Genomic DNA, 26540 nt, shown 5'->3' on the forward strand with positions numbered 1-26540 from the left:
CCACTCAAAGTCAGCACTCTGCTTTGTTGTTGTTGTTGTTGTTGTTGTTGTTATTGTTGTTGTTGTTGTGTGTGTCATAGATGTGACAAGAATCCTGCTTGCAGCTTGATAATTTCAGTGCATTTATTTTTGGAGGAAATTACCTCAAAATTGCTTCGGTTCATCTCAGAATGTTGTTTCAAATTGGAACTCTTCATTAAAGGCATATTGGGACACGTGGTCTTGTGCAGAGGGGGGGAGAATGGGAGACTGTTTTTTTTTTTTTTTTTTTTTTTTTTTTTTTTTTAAATTCTCCTTTGAATTGCCAATTTTCACTGTCCACTTATATTTACCAGCAAACTTGGAACACACTATTTTCCTCCAATCTCGGCTTCTACAGCTGGCAAAGTCTCGCCAATATGCTAACTGCTAACGAAAGTTAAAGTTGTACTCGCAGCAGTGAACTCTGTGAGCCAGTAACAGGCGACAAGTCCCGTTAGACATGTGCTGACCCAATCAAAAAAAAAAAAAAAAAAAAACTTGTGTTTTTCTGTCGTAGCATCGCGGCAGCACATACACAATGAATCGGTTGGCCGACGGCGCACTGAGCTGTGCTAAGTTCATACTGGATTTAGAGTATTCAATTAACATAACATGCAGGTTTTTGGAATGTGGAAGGATGACCGCGTACGCAGAGAAAACCCACGCAGCCTCCACACAGGAAGGCAGGAGCTGAGATTTGAAACTCAAACCTCACAACTGTGAGGCAGACCGGCTAACCGCGATGTCGCCACGCTGCCCTGTGTGGTCACCCATACATCTTAAAATTAACAACGCTACATCCCCGAAAGGGATTTTGTTCTGCTTAGCTTATTCAGCGAAATGAGAGTCACACGAAATTAAAGAAACGCCTGTCAGTGTGATGCCAAAATAATACACATATTGGTCCATCAATACTTTTCTGACAGTGTCAGTCACAACTGCATGACACTCTTTACGTCTGAATTGACTATACTGTAATGCTGCTGTGTTCGATCTCATTGTACTGTGCAGGTTTACCTAATGTTGTGGCTGGTGAGATTGTACATCACCCATCCATCCTGGTACAACTACAACCCATGATTGAGACAGTAAGTAGCTCAGCCTAATTTTTATTTTTGATTTCTTATTGTCAGCCGTAGTTCTTTTGGCAGCCTCCTTCGAATCAACAGTATGTCTTTACATTACTGTTTAATGATACTGTATACCAATGCTCATGTACAGCACATCTAATACTGTAAATGATTCCCTGACATTTTCTGATGGCTGAATTTCAAGTTGATGATGAAATCTTTTAAAGTCCTGATTTACACACAGTGGCAGATAAAAGAACATGGAGTATTCTGCTGGCCATTTAAAACTATTTAGAATAGATGAATATAAAGATGATCACTACGGAACAGACTAAAACACACTGTTTGGCGCTTAATTGTGGCAAATTCTCTGATTAACGACCGAACACATGAAAAGGAGACAAGACAACATGTACTGCGGCTCAGAGGGTGAAATCAAAAAAGTTCACCACAAAAGCTCGCCTACTACTTATTCTGAAACGCAAGACCACCGTCTCACCCCGCCCGCACTGTAACAGACCAAGTAAACCAATGCTGCAGCATTGTATACAGGCAATGATACACGTGCCATTTCAGGTGCCACGGGACAAAGGGCTATACTATACCTCACGTTTCTCTCACATTTCGCCCTGGATCAATCAGTGAAACGGTGTACTTGTCTCCCCCACTGAAAACATTTCATCTCCTTGATTTGAGTCAAGACATTTTAAAGCCTCTGCTTTATCTTATCCTTAAGGAGATTGCTCGGTTAGCTCTTATTGATGGATAGTAGTATTTACATTTTTTTTTTTTTTTTGAATTGTCAAAAGCAGCGTTGTCAAACGGACTATAGGTCAGGGGCCACATACAGCCCAATTTGATGTCAGACCAGTAAAATCATAGCATAATTCATGTAAATAAATGAGTTGCTGAAATAAAGTATTTTAGGTTAATCATAAATAACTATCCTTTTTCAAAACATTAACAACAACCTTATGTTTCTTCAGAAAAACATTTTTTTTGCAGCTTATCTCATTTCCACTGTCTGCTGCCTGGTCAGCATTGCAAATGAGAGTCTGTTTTCAATTGCCTTACCTGGATAAGAAAATAATCAATCAATCAATCAACCTCTCTGCATTATAACTGATCACAGTGATTGTTCTTACTTAATTGATTGCTTATAAAGGCACACAATATTAAGGCACAGGTATTTGGAACTCAAAAATATAGTACAGCACTGCATTTTTAAATTAAATCATCTTATCAAGATCTAGGAATTATTTGAACTCAATTTTCAAATGAAAGTTAAAAAACAAGTTAAAGCTCTCAGAAATTTATCACCTGACATCCAAATAACGTTGTACCTCAAACATACATAATTAAAACATATTGATATTGCATTGCAAAGACATGGACAATATGATTCCACTAAACCAGACTCTTTTTTTTTAGTTAATTGCCGACTAACATTTAATTGCACATTTATACACTAAAACCACAGATTTAATTTGACACAACTGTATTGTAAAATACACTGGTACTATTGAAAGTTCAAACCTCTTTGACGCTGTGTTGTGTGTTTTGATTCATCAAATACACCAAAACCCATCTGAAAAAGTGGTATTACTCTTATCATAGTAACCCCGTTACACAGGGCCGTATAGGCAGGTTTTGGCCTGTGGGCCGTATGATTGACACCCCTGGTCAAAAGCCTCTCATATATGCAATATAATATGGGGATCATGTAGTTCAAGTCAGGGTATTATGTTAATAATTCATTTTAGGTTTATGCACCAGTGTTGTTAATGAGATTGTAATAAGTGGCTTCGCTGTGATTGCATTAAATGACTGAGAAACGATAGTCAGTCATTTACATGCACTAAAGAAAGCCGAAATTTTGCATTAAACAATGTTTTGTTTTTGTTTTTTTCCCCCTCCCTTTGAGCGGCACCATTACCAGGCGGAAACTTTTCACAAAAATTAAAATGTTCTTGCGCTTAACAAATTATAGAGAGCTGGAAGGTGATCTCTTTACCACTCGCCTTGTACCATTTAGCATGTAACCACAAGTCACTCTTTCTTCTTGAATCCGCACTTTAAAACGAGCTGAAAGGAGCATCGTTGCCACCTGGCACCGGCACAGACAGACATAATTTTTGCCTAAGATTGCTGAATTTTACTGAGTGTTTGAAAACGGAAACTTCACCGAAAAGTGTTGAAAAGTGGAGAGAATAAATCATGTCAGTAACCATATAAAAGTAGTCTTTCCTGTGGTAGTCTGTTTTGTTTTCATTGCCGTAAGTCTGCCGGCTGCCTCCACACCTTTTGTTAATATTTTGTTTGTTCTAAACTAGGCTTATGCCTGTAATTCCGATGACCACGCTGAACAATAAATGGCACTAGTACACAAACTGATTGACTTTTGTGTTTCTCTTGGTAGGAAATATGTTGCCTAAGGCTGGGTAATAAGTATTCACAACTGTGAAGCTCAAAAATCATCCACCCAAAGATAAATGATTGTCAATTGGAGTCGGCCAAATTTTGGGTTCACACCATTCTTTATCCAAATGTACTGTATGCTGTCTAGAAATGGGTGTAATAAACGATTAGTAGTTGACTCATTTATCTTTAACAATACTGTCAGTTGTGTGGATTTTGATGTTACTAGCATCTAAAAGAAAGTGAGGCAAAAAGGAGAACTGTACTCAGTTTCACCCAGCAGAAATGCTGTTGGTGATTCGGACAGATTTTTTAAAAACTATCAACATAATGAAAATATTAATTAATTCATTCATTCATCTTCCATTCCGCTTATCCTCACTAGGGTCGCGGACGTGCTGGAGCCTATCCCAGCTATCTTCGGGCGAGAGGCGGGTACACCCCGAACTGGTCGCCAGCCAATCGCAGGGCACATATAAACAAGCACCCATTCGCACCTATGGGCAATTTAAAGTTTTTCAATCAACCTACCATGCATGTTTTTTGGGATGTGGGAGGAAACCGGAGTACCCGGAGAAAACCCACGCAGGCACGGGGAGAACATGCCAACTCCACACAGGCGGGGCCGGGATTTGAATCCCAGTCCTCAGAACTGTGAAGTGGATGTGCAAACCAGTCGGCCACCGTGCCGCCATAATTATCCATCCATCCATTTTCTGAACCGTTTCTCCTCACTAGGGTCGCGGGCGGGCTGGAGCCTATCCCAGCTGTCATCGGGCAGGAGGCGGGGTACACCCTGAACTGGTTGCCAGCCAATCGCAGGGCACTTACAAACAAACAACCATTCGCACTCACAGTCGCACCTACGGGCAATTTAGAGTTGTCAATTAATGCATGTTTTTGGGATTTGGGAGGAAACCGGAGTGCCCGGAGAAAACCCACGCAGGCTCGGGGAGAACATGCAAACTCCACACAGGCGGAGCTGGGGATTGAACCCGGGTCCTCAGAACTGTGAGGCTGATGCTCTAACCAGTCATCCACATAATTATATATATTTTAAAAAAAAATAATGCTAATTAATTTGACCCAAAGTCGATCATTTTACCCAAAGTCAATCAAGGGAATTTAGTCAAACATCCATCCTGAATGTTTGTGTTTGACAGTTTTCCACCAGCTAAAGTGGAGAGTATTGTTCCTTCTAAGGTGACGGTTGCCAATGGCCAGACAAAGTATGTCATGTAATTGAAACCTCAGGAGCTGCTGTATCCTGGCTGTCAGTGGCTTGTCAAAAAACCCTTTCTGTCCACCTCATGTCTTGTCCTTTGGAGTTAGCCGATCAAAGATACACATGAAGACTCTTGGGGGGGGGGATCTGTAACGTTTTGACCTGCGTGACGGACATGAAAGACAAACAAACAAGCAAACAAACAAAAACAAATGGATTGTTCACTTGGAGAAAACCTGTAAAGTTTTTTGAACTACAAAATCCTTAAACCACTTCTGCTGTTTCAAAGTGCATTATTTATGGTGCTATAAACCTAAAATCCCCTCTGCATGTTATATATGACATTAATGAGAACATTTTTTATTTCTATTCAAAAACAATGGCTCATATCCGAGTGTTTGTATTTTGAAACAATTGTTCTTACCTGTCACACAGGCGTAAAAATAAGTTGAACTCTGTGAGACAGAAAAACATCAAAACACTCAAATACAAGTGAATACGAGGGTTTCTATATTTTCAGTGGCCACTTGAGGAAAAAGATCAATATTTTTTAAGTGCATTCAAATTGCAGTGTTTGATTTTTTTTTTTATTATTTGGACCCTCTGCATTATATTACACAATTGCCAGCAGAAAGGATTTCTTCTACCAGACATTCTTAGAACCGTTAAAATATAAATGACATGTCAAGGAGTGAGTTTCGTAGAGTGACATTTTTGAATGAAAGGCATATAATTTTGCTGAAAATCTTATCACTCAATTTCATGATGAAGCAAAAGGTATCCTTTAAACCTTTCATTTGATAGCATAAACAATATTTAAAGTTTGACTACAACTAAACTGGGCCTGTCACTGAGTTGACTATGAATTAAATTAGTTACCTTAATTTAAAATGTTCTATTTTTGCAGTATGGCTGATGCAAATAGTCTTAGTGCTGCAGCATACCCTTGAGCCTATTGAGGATAAGCGGTGTAGTTCTTTACATTAGTAATATAATATCAATATCAAATATTTAGATGATTTTTTTGACAAATATGCGTGTGTGTTTGTATGTATATAGAATTGCACAACTATATGAAGTATATGTATGATATACAGTCATTAAAGAAAAATATTAGACCACCCTTGTTTCTTCAATTCCTTGTTCATTTTAATGCCTGGTACCACTAAATGAATTTTACCTGAAGAATAAATAACCTTAATTGTATTATTAAATATAACTGTTATTATCAAGAAAACCGCAAGACATTTAAAAAAATAACACGAAACTGAAGAAACAAGGTTTCATGTGTGGAAAGACAGTCTATGAACTGAGAGAATTAAGAACTAAGAGACAATTATTACCTGATTACCAGATATGCTGTGAACTAAACCTTGTGATCAATGGGGCTCGCATAGCTGTCCAGATTGATAGCAGTTTTGATGTCGTGGACACATTGTGTTTTCCTTCTTGAAAAACATGGATAGTGGTCATTTATACACTGAGGGTAATTAATACACTGAGGGACAGATGAAATACAGCAGACTGAAAGCCAACTCATGACAGTGATTCAAGGGATTTTCATTCAAGTATGGAGTAAATTTAACAACCTTGACCAACATATACCCCTTTCTTCAATTTGCTTGAAGTCTAGCTGAGTTCACACAGACTACTTGTGCCATCTAGAATTATATATATATATATATATATATATATATATATATATATATATATATATATATATTGGGGGGGGGGGGGGGTCATATATTATTATAGTTGCACCTTTTATGTGTGTTTAAAGCAATATTGCAATCACATAATTGCAAAGAACCCAGTGGGAACCCAGCCTGGTTCTTGTTTCAGCTTTAATCTGATGTGCAAATCCTCCTGGGAGACCCTGTGTTCTCACGTTCAGTCCTGTATCCATTGACTAACGAAACATTTGTGTGGAAAACCTCCAACTTGCTAAACATTTGCAGTCATTGTGCTCAATGGAAAATTCTGTCTTATAATGTCTTTATAATCTTTAATCGTTAACTTTGAGATTTGTGCGAGGATGACAGCTGGAGGTGGGCCACATAATCATAGTCAGTTTACATGCAGTTAGCCTTAGAAACTGTTAATGTAATGGTAACTGCTGCTGCTAGATATCTAATTACTACATATAACTTTAGAGACATAATTATTCATGAAACATTTCGGAAGTGAGGTTTCCATAAGTACCATTGTAACAAGTGTACATCATTGATCCAAATGCGATTCACTCCGTGTTTAGAGACAGACTATAGTTCACACAGTGAAAGTATCTTTTCAACTTTCATCTGCCTATCAACCCAGAGTACCTATTTTTAAACACACAACTTGTGAATATTCAATTTAAAGATTTGGAACCCAGTTACTATTTTACATGTGATGACGACTCAAAGGCAAGAGGTACAGTATTGGTTTCAGCCCTTTTGTTTGGTTTGTACGATTACACAAGAACTGGATTTGCGACACATTAACGTGGCAAAAAAAAAAACAAAAAAAAAGTTTTAGTGCACAATTAAATAAAAATGTGATGGTAGAAACATTTATTTTCTCCTGTCACCTTTTGTGCCAACCCCAGAACCTAAATGGTATCATTCAAACATGTGCGATTTCCTGCTTAATTCTCATTTGAGCACATTGACCCCTAATGCCCGATTAGTGGTTTGGCCCATTCGGTGTGCCTGTCTTGTGTCTGCACGGCTCAGTGGATCATCTTACACTCTGATTCAACTGCTTCATTGACAGGCCTATAACATCTAGCCAAAGCCCCGAGTTACTTATTAAAGGGCAGGATCTATTTCTTTACTTTGTCAGGAAACAGAAAGCCTGTCTTTCTGCCAAGATTTGTGTGAAACTTGAGAGGATGTTATTCTTTTGCAATACTGTACGTATTTTATTTTGTATTTCTCAAATTCAACAATAAATCTCATGGGGAAAATATTTATAGAGGAAATACACAAGATTTAGAAAATAACGAAAAAGTTATTTTTCACAATACAATATAGAATGTGTTGTAGGAGTGGGTAATTACTGTACGAGCACGATATTTCTGGGATTTTGTTGTGATCAGTTTATTTGAATCAATCTACATCTCGACCTAATGGCTAAACATTCTCCCTCAGGGTTTTCTGGTAAAGAGCGAAATTTATTGTTCCATCAATCACAGCGAGTCGTCCAGGTCTTGAAGTAGAAAGCAGCCCTAGATCATCACAGTACCACCACCACGTTTGACTGTTGGTTTGATGTTCTTTTTCTGAAATGCTGTTACGTCAGCTGTAACGAGACAAAGGTTCAACTGTCGTCTCGCCAGTCCAGTCTCCCAAAAGTCTTGGCAATCCTTCAGTTTTTGTTTTTGACAAAATAAGACAAGCCTTTATGTTATTTTTGGTCAGCAGTGGTTTTCGCCTTGGAACTCTGCCATGGATGCCATTTTTGCCCAGTCTCTTCCTTATTGCTGACTCATGAACACTGACCTGAACTGAGGCACGGGAGGCCTGCAGTGCTTTGGATCTTGTTATTGATCTTTTGTGACCTCTGAGATGGATAACCACTGTGCTCTTGGGGTAATTTTTGTAGGCTGGCCACTCCTGGGAAGGATCACCACTCTTCAGTGTTTTCTCCATTTGTGGATAATGTCTCTCAACTTGGTTCGCTGGAGTCCTGAAACTAGAAATGGCTTTATAACCAGACTGATAGATGTCAATTACTTTCTCATCTGTTCTTGCATTTATTTGGATAATGGTATTTTGTTGCACCTTTTGGCTGACTTCATTTTGTCAGAAAGGTTCTGTTTAAGTGTTTTCTTAATTAAACAGGTCTGGAGATGATCAGCCTTGGGTGGGGTGAAAGTGAAAGTGAACTCAGCTTTCCCAGAAATGTGTTTAGCCAGAGTTAATTTATGATTTAACAAGGGGGGATTATTATTACCCCCCCCCCCCTTGTAGTTATTCCTTATTATTTTTTATTATTATATATATATATATATATATATATATTTTTTTTTTTTGCACACATGGGCCAGGTAGCTTTGAATATTTTATTTCCCCTTAATAAATAAAATCACCATTTAAAAACTGCATTTAATGTTTACTTGGGTTATCTTTGTTTGATGATCTTAAACATTAAAATAGGAAAGGTATGCAAAAAAAATGTTTTGAGAAAGGGGCAAATATTTTTTTACAGCACTGTAACTGTGTGTATATATATATATATATATATATATATATATATATATATATATATATATATACACACACACACACATAATTGTGCATAAATTTGCACACTACCTGTTGACAGCTGACAAATTCCAACAATCCATTAGGGTACACATCAACTGTATTAAAGGTACTAACGTTTTTGGATGGTACATGTATCAACGTAAGATGATACCAGGCAATCAGTAATCGGTAGTGCTGACAGAGATTGGCCAAGTCAGAGAGGGTCAGGGAATATGAGCTGTTCCCAGATAACACCGCACAACCACAACCAGCCAACTAGCATCCCTTAAAATCTCGACTCAGTTGTAGTTTTACAGTGTCTTCCGTTTTGCAGCAACAGTCAAAAAATTGTGACTGCATGCAAGATCAGCAATACTTTTCCAATATCCTTATTTTTTTCAGTGTTTCGACTGGCGAGACCAAGCTGTACTTAATGGTTAATTTTTTTGAAATGTTATACTAGTAGATCGATCAGGTTTTCTTTTCTAATGTTTACAGAGTTGTTTTTAGTTGACATGAAAATAATACCCTGCTATATTTAGGTGAATACATCAATCAATTATGCATCCACCTCCTGCAGCAGTGGCTCTTTGATTGGCTACCATCAATGGCACCGTTTAATTATTAGAATTCTCTGTAAAAAAAAAAAAGAAAAAAAAGTAAGGCTTTCCATTTAGTGTATGTGCCAGACCTTACCTTTTGTAAAGAAAGGTAACCTGCCTACTTTTTTAGTGTGTTCTTTGGAAAATGTGTTCAAAGCAACTTCTGGCGTAAGGTATTTCTTAGTGTGAGTTCATGGTAACCATAGCAGTGCTTGGAAAGTGAAATGTGATGCAGCAGCTCTGTGGGCTGTGTTTCTGAATCACAACTGTATAATGATCAGGCAGAGCTCTGGCAGCATCAAAGATGCAGTACCCAAGTACTGTATCTGTTTCATGCGACAATGCAAAATGCAGTGTAGCTTCACCTATGGGAGGTAGTAGGAACAGTCCGTTATTCTGACATACTGAGAAGTAAATTGGCTGCTATACTTTTTCACTGACAATCCACAACATCTTTTTTCTTATTTGGAGATTGAGTCATTCATTGTTTTCTTCATAAGGTACAATGAGCAACATGTATTGAAAGCTCTTGGTTAGTGAGCAGCTTTCAGCCCTACAGTATAATGCCCATAAATAAATTATGCTAGCACACACAAGGTCCACATACTGGCATGCACTCAGGCTGTTTACCAGGGATAGGTGTGAAGAAGACCATGGTACTGGTGAAGAAGACCATGGTACTGGTACGATGCTCCATATAAAAAAATTGCATTGTTGCATGTGAAATAATCTCATCATCTGGGATCAGTGAGCAATACCAAAAGAAAGACAATGACTTCTGTTAAAGACAAAAAACTGAAATAACTTGAAAATGACAAAAGTAATAATAATTTAAAAAAATACAGTCTGGAGGAATTGCTTCATTTTTGTGGTCCAACAGAATTAGTTTTTTATTTTGGAATGAAATTTGCTGCTCCTTGTCAGAAAGCTTGGTCTCAGCCGGGGGTCATGGGTCTTCCAGAATAATGATCAAAACCACAAAGTTCAAAATACTCAAGAATAACTAATAGCAACATCAAACTATAGTGAAAAGCCCTGATCTAGCCCCTGAATCATATCATATTGAACCTCTGTGAAAGGAGCTGAAACATGCGGTCAGCTCTGTCAAACCTGATCAACTTATTTGCCCAAAAGGAGTGGGCCAAAATAGCTGTTGTTATCATATTACCATTTTTTCCCCCAATTATGTCATTGACCAATGGGAGTTTTTCTTTCTTGAGCAGAGGTACCAGAAATGTTGTCCACATTTGTGTAGAGCATGAGCAAGTTGGTTTTGGAGTGAGTTAATACATACTGACACTTTTAGTTTATGTTTACATGACTATAATCTTGTAAAAACAGGAATGTATTTTGTCCCATTCTAGAAAGGTTTCACATACTGACAGTATTGCCCGTTTAGCATTTTTCATATGCTAAAAATGTATTATCTTCATGAATTTTTGAATGTCTTTCTCCGATTGATTTTAATTTGGTTCTGCTTTTCCAGCAAAGTCGTCTGACCCAGCGGCTCCCCAGTGATCCCCCAGGCCTCCCAGAGATATGGCACCCATACCCTTTCACATTTCAACAGTCCCTCTTCTCCTTCTCATGGTTCTTCTCCTGTCTAAGCCTTGCACCTCCTTCAGGCCACAGGTTGTTGAACGAGCATCAGGCTCTCAACAACCCTATCCATCCACTAATCTCACAGAATCTGACAAGCGGCCTTGTACAGGCCATGTAGTGTGTAGACCTGGTATACTGTTGCCAGTGTGGTTGCCAATCAACCCTCCTCAAGGGGAGAGGGCAGGGAGAGCTGTCATCTACTTCCTCTGTCTCATGTACATTTTCCTGGGAGTGTCCATCATTGCAGACCGATTTATGGCATCGATCGAAGTCATTACCTCTCAGGTATGGTTCACTTTTAAGAATCATCTTTTTTAGTCAGTCTGGAATGCACACTTCATGTATAGAACACAGCATTTTAGCTCTGGGTGGGACTAGATTGAAAATATAATTAATCTCGATTAATCACATTTTACTCAAGTCACACAGATCGTCTTATGCTCCACGGCCCATCAATCTGTTTGTCAGGTACTCATTAAGGAATCTCCTGACAGCAAGATGCCAGTGTGGCATCTTGCTGAAAAAGGTAGTCACCACCATCAGCAGCTAGTTGTGGAAACATCCAATTGATTAGCGTCTCCAGGTAACTTTGACCAGTAACAGTGCATCCCTCAAAGAAAAAGATGCCAGAAAGTGCCAGTGAAGACTGAAAATGAAATAAAATATATTTGGATAGGGAATCTATCTTAGAATTGGTTTTGAGATCATAGCATAATGAAATCAGGGAGTGTTTTTGTGGACACCCCGCACATAATTTCTTGTAAGCCAAATGCCGCCAACACTTAGTTCAACTGTTATGTTATTTGTTCATCATTGATAAGTTTGTACTTTACTGACTTAGGGGACTTCATTGTTTAATACCTGAGAGAAAGATAATAAGACTGGCATATATTTACAACATCTGTATTGTAGGTGAAAGAGATAACCATTACCAAACCCACCGGTGAGACTACAGTAACCACAGTGCGAATCTGGAATGAGACTGTCTCCAACCTTACACTCATGGCTCTGGGCTCCTCTGCTCCTGAAATCTTGCTTTCTGTCATTGAGGTATACAACAAATTGAAAAAGAAGAAAACTTCTTTGTGGAAGAATAAAATGTCATCATTTTATAACAAATCAAAAAAGTGTAATTTAGGCTCACCTCTGGGCAGATATGAGGTAGAAGATCCCAATCACTGCTTTAAAGAACAACATAGATCCAAATGAGGCTGTGATCTCAGAAGCTGAGTCTGAAATGATCAATCGTGTTTTTAATTGTACATTTTATTATGTTTTTTTTTTTTTTTTTTACTTGCCAGGTGTGCGGGCATAACTTTGATGCAGGGGAGCTCGGCCCAGGCACCATTGTTGGAAGTGCTGCCTTCAATATGTTTGTGATTATCGGCATATGTGTGTGGGTGGTCCCCGATGGAGAGTCTCGCAAGATTAAACACCTGCGAGTATTTTTTATTACATCTTTCTGGAGTATCTTTGCCTACATTTGGCTCTATCTCATACTAGCTGTGATATCGCCTGGGATCGTAGAGGTGTGTTTCTACATACTCTATTAGTTTGATGGCAATTATACTTGTGCAAATAATAAAAAACTGGCATTGTCTGTATTACTAGGTGTGGGAAGCTGCAGTGACACTGCTTTACTTTCCGGTGTGTGTGTTACTGGCTTGGATCGCTGACCGTCGCCTGCTCTTCTACAAATACCTGCACAAACGTTACCGTGCTGACAAAAGACATGGTATTGTGGTGGAAATGGAAGGTGACATTACACCCAAAGCCCTTGATATTATCATGGACGGAAAGAACTCAGATGGCATTTCGTGCCCTACAAACTCCTCAAGTGTGACAGTATCTGTACAAACAGCAAGTGAGATGGACCAGAACCAAGATGAGGTAAGGAAAACATTTATTTTGCCACTGCAAGATGGTTGTCAAAGGACAGAAGGTTGAAGTACTGTAATTTTCTTCTCATAGGCTAGATTTACACATGCCTAATTGCAGGTCCAGGTTCCCAATTCATATTTAATACCTGTATCAACCCTGTTCAGTGAGAACACTAAAGTAAATGATAATACCATACAGTTCCCCCCATTAATCCTGATCTCAGTATGTCCTGCTGCTAAGCAGTAGAGGTATTCACTTATTATTCCTCATACTTATTAGATTAATTCTGCCACTTTGAATTCCCCAAACACATCTTAAACCCTTACCTGTGTAAATTACTAGGAAGCCCTTGAAAATGTGATCAAAAGTGACATCAGCGTTTTCCCCATGCTTTGCCACTAGTGTGAGTACAGTATGAGGGCAGCCCACAGAATTTAGGTCGTGCTGCTCCTCCAGGATGCCACATTCATATGCGCCAGGAGGTTTGCAGTGCTTGTTGGCTGAGTGTGGCGAACATGCCAGGAGATAGTACACCCGGAGAGTTTGAGGCCAACATCCTAGCAGTTGTAGTAACCTTTAGGTGTTCCCATTAATTTTTCCTGGATGTAGTATATACTGCCTTAATTTTTAAGCATTCAATCAAAAATTTCTGATGGCCTCTGCTGTCTTTCCCTTAGGGGTATATTGGCATGATCTCTGGGAATTGCTGTACAGTGGACCCGTGCACTCACGTGGCACAGCATCCGCGGATACATCTATTCGCGGATTTTTTAAATTGAATTTTTTATTTTTTTTTTTAACTCTGAATTGCCCGTAGGTGTAAATGTGAGTGTGAATGGTTGTTTGTTTATATGTGTCCTGCGATTGCCTGGTGACCAGTTCAGAGTGTACACCTCCTCTCGCCCAAAGATAGCTGGGATGGGCTCCAGCACGCCCCGAGTGAGTAGTCTTCATTAACCTACCATGCATGTTTTTGGGATGTAGGAGGAAACCGGAGTACTCGGAGAAAACCCACGCAGGCACGGGGAGAGCTTGCAAACTCCACACAGGGGAGGCCGGACTTTAACCCGCGTCCTCAGAACTGTGAGACAGACTGTAAACAATGTAATATATTTAAATGTAAAGAGTTAATTTTTCACTTAGGAATACTTTCTTTGAAAAAAAAATTGAGGAAATGCAATTACACATCACCACTGTACCTAATGTATTTTCCCAAGGAAATTAGTGTGAATCTGTGGTTTGCCATACATTGTGTAGTCTGCATCCGCCACCTGTCGGTGGAAGGTTGGAAGCGCATGCATTATTCGAAATCTGGGTCATATCTCAAAACAGAAAATATGCCAAATGACGGCTCACACCTGAAAAAACCCGTCACTTGGGCCACTTGTATCTCAAAGCACCACTGAAAATAGATTTTCGCTGTTCACAGTCTGGCCCTGGTCCCTATCCCCCCGCAAATTGCGGTGGTCCTCTGTAATAGGTTGATTTATTATTATTCAACTAGTTTTTGTACGGTGGCCTGGATGTGTAAAAGAATATAACAAATTGTGAAACACTTTTACATTTCAGAAAACAAATTAACAAAAGCCGAAACACTCCCAATCGTTACATCTGCGTAGCCTACCCTTCCCACGATGCAGGAGCCAATCATGTTGAAGCAGGGCGGGTCTTGCCGAGAAAGGATTTCCAAAGGCCTCTTTATACTCCCGCACTCGCGTGGCCGACAGCGCCCGTATTGCATCATGTGATCAACGCATTGGGCCGCGCGGCCCCTGTGCGTCACTTGATGCGCAGAGGGCAAAAATTGTTGCGCGTAGAATGCCGCGGAGGACATGTCTCGTGATTGGTCCGTTTTAGTCACATGCTGTGGAAAATGCAGAGGAAACTCCTAGGCAATACCAGCTGTACTTGCACCACCGACTTGGAGGAGAACTGCAGTACATTTTCAAAACTGCACGCGTGATTTGCGCTCAAGTATAAAGGCAAACTGCTCGCGGGATAGCGCGAGTATAAAGAAGCCTTAAGAATGTCTGTGAAATGAGATGTTCCCTTTCGTCTTTTTTAATTTGTTTCGTCGTTTGTAAAAGTGTTTCTCCTTTTGTTAATGTGTTTTCTGAAATGTAAAAGTGTGTCACAATTTGTTATATTGTTTTGCACTTCCAGGTCACCGTATTTCTGGCATTGCCACATCTTTTAACATTCCCATGCAATGTTTGCAAGAATTTCAAAAGCTGATCTCGTTGATTGAATGTCATTGTTAATCCTTTTTTATAACTATATGAATTATTTCTTTCAATTGATAGGTGGTTCGTATGCTGAAAGACCTAAGGGATAGACATCCAGACAAAGACCTAGACCAGCTTATTGAAATGGCAAACTACTCCACTTTGGTTCATAAGAAGAAGAGTCGAGCTTTCTACCGTATCCAGGCAACTCGCTTGTTGATTGGTGCTGGAAACCTACTAAGGAAACATGCTGCTGAATATTCACGCCGTACAGGTGCGGCAGGTCAGGGGGATGACGATCGTACATGCTCTCACATTTGTTTTGAAAGTGCCCAGTATCTCTGCATAGAGAACTGTGGTACCTTAAGCCTCTGGGTGATCCTTGACGGGGGCACAGCTGAGAACACTTTTTATGTGGACTACTCTACGGAAAATGGTTCGGCCAATGCTGGGGCGGACTATGAATTTAGTGAAGGAACGCTGACATTTAAACCAGGAGAGACTCGGAAAGAGATCAAGGTAAGCAAAGTGAAAAATCCGTTATCAAATATTAGTAATGGGAACAGTATTTTGTTATAGTCCTCTGGAGGAACGGGCTGCACAGGATTCATAATTGTTGGTCCGCCATCGAGGTTTTTGTATACTATACAGGTCACAATTTTGTCTATATGTGAGATGAGATTACAACGTGCCAAAAATGGTATCTTTCGAAGATGACATACTCATTTGAGCTAGCTGTGATTGGAGCCTGATTGTTTCGTTAAACAACTTTTATGGCACGTATACTGTATCATAAAAAATTGGAGGGTGGTGGGATACAGTGTGATCGTTTACAACCACACATTTGTAGATGATGTGAACAAAAGATTATTTTGGGTATTCCTAAAAAAAACTGTACATTTCTATGCATTTCCTAGGTGAAAATTTTGGATGACGACATCTTTGAAGAGGACGAACATTTCTTTGTCCGTCTACAAAATCTAAGGTTAGAGGAGGGTGGTGGTGAAGGGACAGGACATTCACCTAAGGGCAGACTAGTGGAGCCGCTGGTTGCCACTGTTACTATCTTGGATGATGACCATGCTGGCATCTTCACCTTTGGTCAGGGGATTTTGCGGGTGAGTGAGAGCACAGGCACTCTGACGGTGACAGTGGTGAGGAACTCGGGCTCCAGGGGTACCGTTTCTGTACCCTATCACACAGAGGACGGCAGTGCCAAAGTTGGACTAGACTACGAGCAGGCCAAGGGTGAGCTGGAATTTACCAATGAACAAATGAGGTGAGACAAAGACAGAAACTTGAGGCAATTGCTGTCAAATAAACATGTCGGCATAGCTTTAATGTAATGTCATAATTTTCTGTTATGTTTATGGATGACATATATTGGGATATCTGCCCATTACTCATGTAAGAACAAACCATTGAAGGAATGTTTGTGATTTTTTTTTTTTGCACTGATGTTGAATGAGACACCCTTGCTCTGTATCTCAGCTCTGGTTCCTCCCAAATGTCTTGGAAGGTTGAAGCTCTGGGTTCTTTCAGCCTAGTCAAGTTATTGCACATCAGTTATCCATCATGTCTTCCTTGCTTGGTAACAGAAAAGAGCCTTTCCCAAACGGTTCCTTCAAAGTTGGAAGCATGGATATGTCCAAAATGTCTTGCATGCATTAATCAAAAAATTAGGGATGAACTTGGGAATCCTGGCCAGTTCCTGATTTGATTAATTAGATGAAATGTTAAAGAAGTGTCTCTCAAAACTTTAGTGCATACAATATACTTATATACTATGTAGTAATCTACTAACTAATTCAGATTGTTTATAAACAATCCGCGCCAGGTTATTTCCAGGTGGCTGAACGCAAGTGACTACCACTAACCGGAAGAGATCAAGCCAGCTACTGTAGCAATTGTTAAAAACATTGTTGGTGATCTCAAACTGAAACGATGACAAAAACTTGTTTTTAAGGTTGCGCCACCAGCTACAAGGCAAAATGTTTTTTTGTTTTTTTCCCCACACGAATCCCTTAAATTAAATCTTAATAGCATTTGTGCCATTATTTGGAGCAACAGAAAAGCTCAAGCTAAGCACTAAGAAATCCATGACCAGATTTTGAAGATAACAGGGAACTAGACCGTCGACCATAGCCATATCAAACAGCATCAGTCACCAAAAGAACCAATAGTAGTAGTAGTAGTATAGTAGTATACTATTGACTACTACTACTATAGTAGTAGTAGTCAATAGTAGCCTATCCTCATTTACTAATTATGGCAGTATGCTCCCCTGAAGGCTACATCTACGATGACCAAGTTTAAGGCAATTCATTTATTGCTTTCTCTTGAATTACTGATAAGTAGCCAGTTCCTCAATGATCTTGTTAACCATCTAATTTTCCACCACCTCTATTTTTTAATCAACTCACCTGTTGAAATGTAAATTACGGCTGCCGTTGGGTCTCACCTCTAAGCAATTTACTGTATGTATCTTCTTTTCGACTGACACTACACACATTCAAACTACAGTGGTAAAGAAGAAGGCTAGCCAATAAGAGACGTTTCCTTGTGAGTCTAAGACTTCCCAGACAACAACACGAGAAGAAAATAATTAATTTACTGTGTTTTTAAGTGCAGGCACGGTGGACGACTGGTTAGCACATCTGCCTCACAGTTCTGGGGACCGGGGTTCAAATCCCGGCCCCGCCCGTGTGGAGTTTGCATGTTCTCCCCGTGCCTGGGTGGGTTTTCTCCGGGCACTCCGGTTTCCTCCCATATCCCAAAAACATGCGTGGTAGGTTGGTTGAAGACTCTAAATTGCCCGTAGGTGTGAATGTGAGTGCGAATGGTTGTTTGTTTCTATATGCCCTGCGATTGGCTGGCGACCAGTTCAGGGTGTACCCCGCCTCCCGCCCCAAGATAGCTGGCATAGGCTCCAGCAGTCCGCGGCCCAGTGAGGATAAGTGGTAAAGAAAATGGATGGATGGATGGATGGATGGATGTTTTTTAAGTCACTGTGCCTTGGTCAGACCACATGGAAGGGTTTGTTTACTAACAGTACCATCAGAAAACGCTTCGACTTTTGCCACCTGAAAAGAACAGGTGGCATTATACACCTGTTCATTATACTGTACGTTCAGCCAGCCGTCCTCAACCACAGCTCCAAAGGTGCACATTCCACTGAGCTATTCTGTAGAATGAATGAGTGGAGCGTTCCTCCAAGCGATGGGGATCACTGATTATTTGTGCATTGACTGGATAAAATCTTTTCCTGTTCACGTAGCTGAATTTGTTTTGTGTTGGTGCTTCAATTGAAATGTGGGTGCGATCTATCGCTCCAATTATATGTTAGGGAGACCCTTGTTTAATTTCAGGTTGTTGGTGATGTCTGTATGGCAACTGGATGTAAGGGGCCAGGGAATTGAATTGATTATCATGCATTCTCATTTGTTTTACTGTTTGTATTTTCCTATACTACATTATTGCTTTCAGAAAGGGACAATTTAGCCTTTCTTAGTAATAATGATTCTCCATTACCTCACTATTTGATGGGTATCAAGTTGTGAGGTAATCCAGTAATGCTGTCCACACTGTTGGAAGCTGAAGTTACACTATTTAAACTGACTGAGTTTTCCCATTAATTTTGCAGATTGTGTAAACTGTTTTTGCATGCTGACTAATTGTACTTTTAGTGGACGACACAGTTATGCAACCAGCCCAATCAGTTAAATTTGTTTGCAACTTGAAATGCATTGTGACTGGAGTAGTTAGTCTTATAGTTTGTTTAGTTTAGTTTACAGTTCGCTTGTTTTTTGATGACAAAATGAAGCAGTATTATTTTGTACCCTCACATAGCTTTCCAACTCTGTATAATGAATTTAAGGTTGATTTGTGATCTATCATGTTTCATTTAGTTTCCTTTTCATATTTTGTATGACTAATATTGTTGTGTTTTGTGTGTCTTGTATACCCCCAGCCACACCTTAAAAGTTCACATTATAAATGTGGAGGAATATGAAAAACAGGAAAACTTCTTTATTGTGCTTGAAGAGCCTAAATGGCTGAAGCGAGGACTCTCTGGTAAGTAAATCCTTTCAAATAACAAAAGTCTAATGTTTATATGATTTCATGAATACGTGGATAATGAAAACCCACTCGGCTTTCCTTAGAAACTATTTTCTTTGTGACCTGAATTATTTTCATACCTACCTTTAATAGAGATGAAATTATATGAAAATTTCATATCATGATTATCACTATTATCACAATAGAGTATTACTTTTTTTTTTTAAAGTAAAAAAAAAGGCACCACAAGCATTGCAACACATTATATTTTGAATAATAAAAATATTAAATCAGGAAATCAATTACAAATTGTGTAAACAGCAACAAACACATTTAGTGATCTATTTGATAGTGGTGGTATTAACACAGGGATGTAAATAATTGTTAAAGACATAAAAAAGATTTGACATCATATACTTAGCCCGCAAGTCCACGACCCTAGTGAGGATAAGCGATGTAGAAAATGGATGGATGGATAATTATCGGTGTTTTTTAAATCTCGTTGTACAAGTACATGTGTATAGTGAAAATTTAAAAAAAGACATGATTCTGTTAAATTCAAATATATTTTTTTTGTCGAATAGATGCACTATTTATGTGAACATAAACATGAAAATTCAATCATCAGTCAATCAAATTTAAAATGCTTATTTCCATCAGGCTACTACATTCACAGATTAGTGTAATTTGTGCAATTAATTGAATGTTTTAACTGACAATATTTCAAACAGCGGCACGGTGCCCGGCCCCGCCTGTGGTGGTGGGGCTTTTATACAAGATTGAGAATTATTTTTCATGAGAAATCTAGCTAATCTAATTATTACCTCTCTTACAGTGTCAATAAAAACTGAGTATTATTCTCTTTTTTAATTATTTTTTGATACAACTCTTTTATTGGATCTCAATAAAATGTGCAAGTGGTCAAAAGTGGAGCATTTTATGGCGCAGTCTATCCTCTTTATATTTTTATGGTTTTAGGATTATGGAATACGATTGCTTGATTGATTTAAATGTATTTGTTGTCATACTAACATACTAAATGGAAATATGATGATTTAATCTTTTTTTTCTTTTTTTTTCACAGCATTACTACTTAATCAGGGTAAGACATTAGTTTGTCGGTTGGGTTTCAGGGTGCAGGTGTTAAGCATTTCAAATACCAGTTTTTGTATAGAAATAGCCAATACTGTGTAAATGGATCATGGCATTCCTATTCTCAAACTATCACTAAATGCTGCAAAATGTATTAGTTAATCCAAAATCCTAATCTTCCCACTTGCAAAACGATTACTGTTGCTCCTCTGTACTCATTACAGTTGACAGCTTTAAACAATAACTTTCGGTAGTCCCCATAATGTAACAGGACAAGATACAGTTCGATATGGATCAATACACATCCATAGAGGTTTCTGATTATTGAGATCTGAGAACAGTTGGCTAAAGAAGCTGAGCTCAAATGTGTAAGCAATACATTTTATTAAACTACACAGTATTCTAAATCTCTGGAAATTAGTCACTGTTCATCTGCTCCCTGTTCTGCAGGGCCAATAGGCTTTAATTATGATGGTGACTAGGGGTGAAGCTAGGGCGTTATGAATTGTGAAGTGGTTCCTTGTTCTCAAACAGCACATAGTCGGAAGAGAATGGTGAGCAGGAAAAGAGCAGAGAAAACCAGACATTTTCACTAATGGAGGAAGCCCATCATCACCAAGCGGCCAAATTACACACATCAACTTTTGTGCAGATCTATGCATGTGGGGCATGCAGCGGACACATTGCCAAGCAGAAATTAAATCCAACCCCATGTCGACAACTTTGCTGAACATTCTAGTATATACCAGTTATCAGAAACTACTCCTGAAAACGCTGTTAGCTAATGCTAATTTGTGCGAACACAACATCTCAAATCAATCACTACACAACTACTGTAATAGGGATTGTTTCTGAATACGTAATTTCCACTTAAAGGCTATACAGTTCACTGCACCTTTGCAATACTATGTCCGTGTGCTGTATGTGGAACTACCCTCAATTCTTAAGGTTTGGGCCAGCACTCGTAACTTGAGTTTTGGGCTGCATGTGTGTTTGTTTTACTTTTCTCTTTCCCAGATTGCTTTTGACAGGATGTTTTATGAACATTCTGAAAATTCTACCTCTCATTTCCCTTCTTCGGAATAGCAATGGTAAATTTGCAGATGTGGCAAGAGCACTTGGAATATGACATAAAAATTCCTCCTCGCATTCTGTATGTAAGTGGTATGGTTCGATTCATCCTTGGTCGAGCTCCCCCACTGCTTTCTTAAGTTTAGTAGAAAGAAATGAGGCTAACTGAGCAACTGTTGAATACATGTGTCCTGACCCGTGTCAGCAAAGCTCAAATGTTAGATTGGTTGTCCTCTACAGCAATCAAGTGAAACATTTTCTTAGGAGGATGGGAGTTCTACCCACACTATATGCAATTGACCAGGACAGTATGATTGACGAAATAGGCACAGCTGCAGTAAGTGAAAGAATTTTGCTTCATCCTTGACAGGCCACCCCACCACTGAGGAGGAAGAGGCCAGGAGGATTTCTGAGATGGGCAAGCCCATTCTAGGAGAGCACAGCAGGATAGAGATCATCATAGAAGAGTCCTGTGAGTTTAAGGTGTGTGGGTGGCTGAATACCTTAGCAATATATCCCCCTGCATTGCTTCTGCATATTTGTAATGACCATAGTATTCGAGATGATGACCAAATTGATGATCAAATTCCAAAAAGCCACCTTTTTTTTTTTTTTTTTTTTTTGATTTTTAGAACATAACATTTTTGAATATAAAAGACATTGGCACTAATTGAAAAATGTAAATAGATGTTGTAGTTCCTAAATGTGCCAAATTAACTTTGGCCTGAACTAAAATTAGCTCAATTATTAATCTATCTGGGCTAGGGACCGGCATGATTATCATTTAATTGATCATTAAGAATTCTGTCAATTGTGTGGAATTAATTGTTGATTACTGGCGTACTCGAAGGAATCGCGTGCACAACTTGGCTGCGACCAACAGAAGCGTTGTTGATTCAGTCTCAATAAGTTTTATGTTATCTAAAGTAGTAAGTAGATACAGTAGTTAGTGGATAGCAATGGGAAGTTGAGCTTCACCGATGCTGAAGAGGAGTACACTTCCTTGCACACACACAAACGCCCAACCTGGACCAATAATTAATGCAGTTGTTACAGAATGGCAGAATACAGTAATCCCTCGCTATACCGCGGTTTATTTATTGCAAATTCAGTGCATTACGGATTTTTTTTTTTAAAGGTCATTGTAGTGCAGTGACTCACCTGCACATCTCTCATACTGTCAGCCTTATCGACTAAAGGAGTTAAATGTGGCAGCAATGACTCAGTGAAGGTCATTTGGGCTCTTCTTCTTTGCAGAAAAATAAACCTTAGTACTGTATATGCAACTCATACATTTGGTAAATCACCAAATTGCTTGAAGTTCCTTACAACTACAGTGCTGTAGTTTAAAACATCACCGCAATGAATTCTGGGTACCCATAATGCTTTTTTGCTGACGACATTGCAGGACCATGAGTGTGAGGAATGGTGCCAGTGCTTATTGGCAGGAAAATCCCTGTTCACAACATGTCTGGATGGGCTGTTGATCATGTCACACAAGCAGTGCATGTTTAAATAGGCAGGTGCTTTTGTGTGCGTGCGTGTGCATGTGTGTGGCAACCTCATGGACAAATAAAAAACTCGCAAATTACAGTTTCACATATTGGCATTGAAAATCTTATATGAAACCTATGATTTTATATGGTGATGTATTTGATTACTTTGCAGATTTCATTGACTATGGGAGGTTTTCTGGAAGGTAACCCCCACGATAAATGATGGTTTACTGTAACTTGAAACAAGCAACAAAGTCAGGAAAGTTGCAATACTGGAGTGTTGTATTATGAAGTGATGAGACACGTGAACATGCTGACTCTGAATGAGTGAAGCACAGTGAATGAGGAGCAGCAGGGGACAGGAGAGGGATGTGTAACTGTGCTGAAGAATCGTCAAACTGGCCCAGACTTTGAGCCCTTGATCAGCTGTTCGAATCGTTGCCCATGAACCTGAATATGACAAGCGCTATAAAAAATGGCTTAGTTTTACAAAACTGTCCACGATCAGGCGAGATTCATTCAATTACGGTGAAAACTTTGGTACTTTTTACTTGGCATAATTCTAGTCAGTAGCCTTGCTAAATAATAAATATGCAAAACATGCAATCTCACAGCTTAATTTGTTTTGACATGTACAACCCAAATTGTGCACGTCATGTCCTCCGGGTCAAAGAGGAAAGGAACCATCCGGACTGTTATGGACGCAAAGTTCAAAAGCCACCATCTGTGATGGTGTGGGGCTGTGTTAGTGCCAATAGCATGGGTAACTTACACATCTGTCAAGGCACCATTAATGCTGAAAGGTACATAAAGGTTTTGGAGAAACATATGCTGCCATCCAAGCAACATCTTTTTCATGGACGCTTATATACTGCTTATTTTAGCAAGACAATGCCAAACCACATTCTGCACGCGTTACAACAGTGTGGCTTCATAGTGAGAGAGTGCCGGTACTAGACTGCCCTGCCGGCAGTCCAGAACTGTCTCCCATTGAAAATGTGTGGCGCATTATGAAGCGTAAAATATGACAACGGAGACCTCAGACTATTGAACAGCTGAAGCTGGACATCAAGCAAGAATGGGAAAGAATTCCACCTACAAAGCTTCAACAATTAGTGTCCTCAGTTCCCAAACGTTTATTAAATGTTGTTAAAAGAAAAAGTGATGTAACACAGTGGTAAACATGACCCTGTCCCAGCTTTTTTGGAACGTGTTGCAGCCATAAAATTCCAAGTTAATGATTATTTGCTAAAAACAATAAAGTTGATCAATTTGAACATTAAATATCTATTCAATTAAATATAGGTCGAACATGATTAGCAAATCATTGTATTCTGTTTTTATTTATGTTTAACACAACGTCCCAACTTCATTGGAATTGGGGTTGTATTTTTAGTTTAAGTCAATCCCTGCAAGGTGGGAAACAGTATGGCTTCTGACAGTTCTTCATATGAAAGTCTCCTTCATAATTTTAAACAAATACACAACCAAGATTACAGGAAATCCTCGAGTTACGACTTACTCGACCTACGACGTTTTGACGTTACGACGCCCGTGCCTCGTCCGCCATTGTGTCCCGAGCACCATAGTGTTTCTGCTTAGTTAGTGCATAGTGCTTGTCTGTGTTTGTGCGTCGGGAGTATCTTTGCCTTTTTCGTCCTCCTTTTTTCACACTCTCAGCAGTAATGGTAAGTACAGAATATTATTCTTTTATTTTAATGTATTTTAGTTTCTTTATACGAAGTGTTAACCTTTCCTGCTACGGTCACCTGACCGTGGTCGGGAGACGCAGGGGAGACGCCTTCTCCAGGGCCGAGGTTGTCCTCCTCTGGGTTAACTCCCTTCCCTCGTTGCACAGCTGAGCTGAGTGTCAGCAACAATAAGGGCAGGAAGCACCAATTTTCTGCTTTAATGGCTTTATTAGCTCCTCTGCACATTCAACGTCAACGGGTCCTCCGCTAATCGCGACTCTTCCACGGTCGCCGTCACTACAGTTGCCACTGTACACACTTGCACCTGCGCGCACTCCTTCACAGTCCCGCCGGACGACGCCTGCGCAGTCCCGTCTCACACACATCGACGCACACGCCCACACACACTGAGCTTAATGACACAATCACGTGGGACAATACCCGTAACAGAATAATTTCGACTTTAACGGTGAAATCCGACTTACGCGGAAATTCAGGTTACGTCGCCAGAATAGGAACGGAACTCGTTCGAAAATCGAGGACTTCCTGTATAACTAAAACTAAAAAAAATATATATCATGTTGGTATGATTTGATTTATTGACAACCTGGCACTTTCTCACACATCAGACTCCCAATGGCATGCTTGACCAGGTACAGTTTCAGCAGTGTGCTCTTGTGTCTTGTGAATTTCTCATTTCAGTTTCTCATCACACACCTTTTGGATATACAGGAAATGTTGTATATTCATTACTGCCTTTTCTTTTTAATGCATGACCTGAATCTGAAGATACACTAAGACTCAAACCCAGGGGTGTCAGGAACAAGACATGTACTGGTCAGTACATGTATGGGTCTTATAAGCAGACTATAAAAGACAACAAGTCACATAAGTATCACAGCTGATTAGTCATGTCACTCATGAACTGGTGGCATTAGTAACACATCCACCTTACTTATAGCAGTTATATGTAAAAGGGGTGCTATTGAGCCATCACTTAGACCAAAACGCATCTGAACAAGTTGAATCACAAAAACTGTTATATGGGCTGCATTAAAGTTCCTACTGGGCCGGTTTTTACCCTTGGGCCTTATGTCAGACACCCTTGCTCTGAACTCTTTTACATTGTCTTGGTGTGTCAAGCATGTTTACTAGGTCTGTAACGATACAGAATCGAAATCCAAAACTTCAAATCGTTGACAAGACCCAGAATATTTGCCGTAAGTGCTTAAAGAAACATGTTAATGCACCTTCAAAGACCTCCAATATCACCATCTTGAAAATAATTTAGGTGAAGCATGGAAGAAAACTACTCTGACAAATGTCCATCCATCCATTTTCTGAGCCGCTTCTCCTCACTAGGGTCGCGGGTGTGCTGGAGCCTATCCCAGCTGTCATCGGGCAGGAGGCGGGGTACACCCTGAACTGGTTGCCAGCCAATCGCAGGGCACATAGAAACAAACAACCATTCACACTCACAGTCACAGTCACAGTCATGCCTACGGGCAATTTAGAGTCTCCAATTAATGCATGTTTTTGGGATGTGGGAGGAAACCGGAGTGCCCGGAGAAAACCCACGCAGGCACGGGGAGAACATGCAAACTCCACACAGGCGGGGCCGGGGATTGAACCCGGGTCCTCAGAACTGTGAGGCTGACGCTCTAACCAGTCGCCCACCGTGCCACTCTGACAAATGTTCATTCATTAATTCATCTCCCGTACCGCTTATCCTCATTAGGGTTGCGAGTGTGCTGGAGCCTATCCCAGCTGATTCTGCGCGAGAGGTGGGGTACACCCTGAACCGGTCGCCAGTCAATCGCAGGGCACGTGTAAACAAATAACCATTTATACTCACATT

General features: G+C 39.7%; 1 protein-coding gene across 1 annotated transcript in view; it reads left to right on the top strand.

Moving 5' to 3' along the window:
* The window catches only part of slc8a2a (solute carrier family 8 member 2a), a 32539-nt gene that overhangs the window by 1275 nt on the left and 4724 nt on the right, over positions 1-26540 (top strand). The window contains exons 2-10 of the mRNA XM_061702046.1: positions 1033-1109; positions 11052-11452; positions 12080-12217; positions 12469-12696; positions 12779-13057; positions 15352-15792; positions 16191-16552; positions 19244-19347; positions 21866-21978. Coding sequence (XP_061558030.1) covers positions 11105-11452; positions 12080-12217; positions 12469-12696; positions 12779-13057; positions 15352-15792; positions 16191-16552; positions 19244-19347; positions 21866-21978 — 2013 coding nt within the window. The 5' untranslated portion in view covers positions 1033-1109; positions 11052-11104. The remainder of the gene's footprint in view (positions 1-1032; positions 1110-11051; positions 11453-12079; positions 12218-12468; positions 12697-12778; positions 13058-15351; positions 15793-16190; positions 16553-19243; positions 19348-21865; positions 21979-26540) is intronic.

The sequence above is a fragment of the Phycodurus eques genome, chromosome 17 (genome assembly GCF_024500275.1).
Source record: "Phycodurus eques isolate BA_2022a chromosome 17, UOR_Pequ_1.1, whole genome shotgun sequence".
In the NCBI taxonomy this organism is placed as follows: domain Eukaryota; kingdom Metazoa; phylum Chordata; class Actinopteri; order Syngnathiformes; family Syngnathidae; genus Phycodurus; species Phycodurus eques.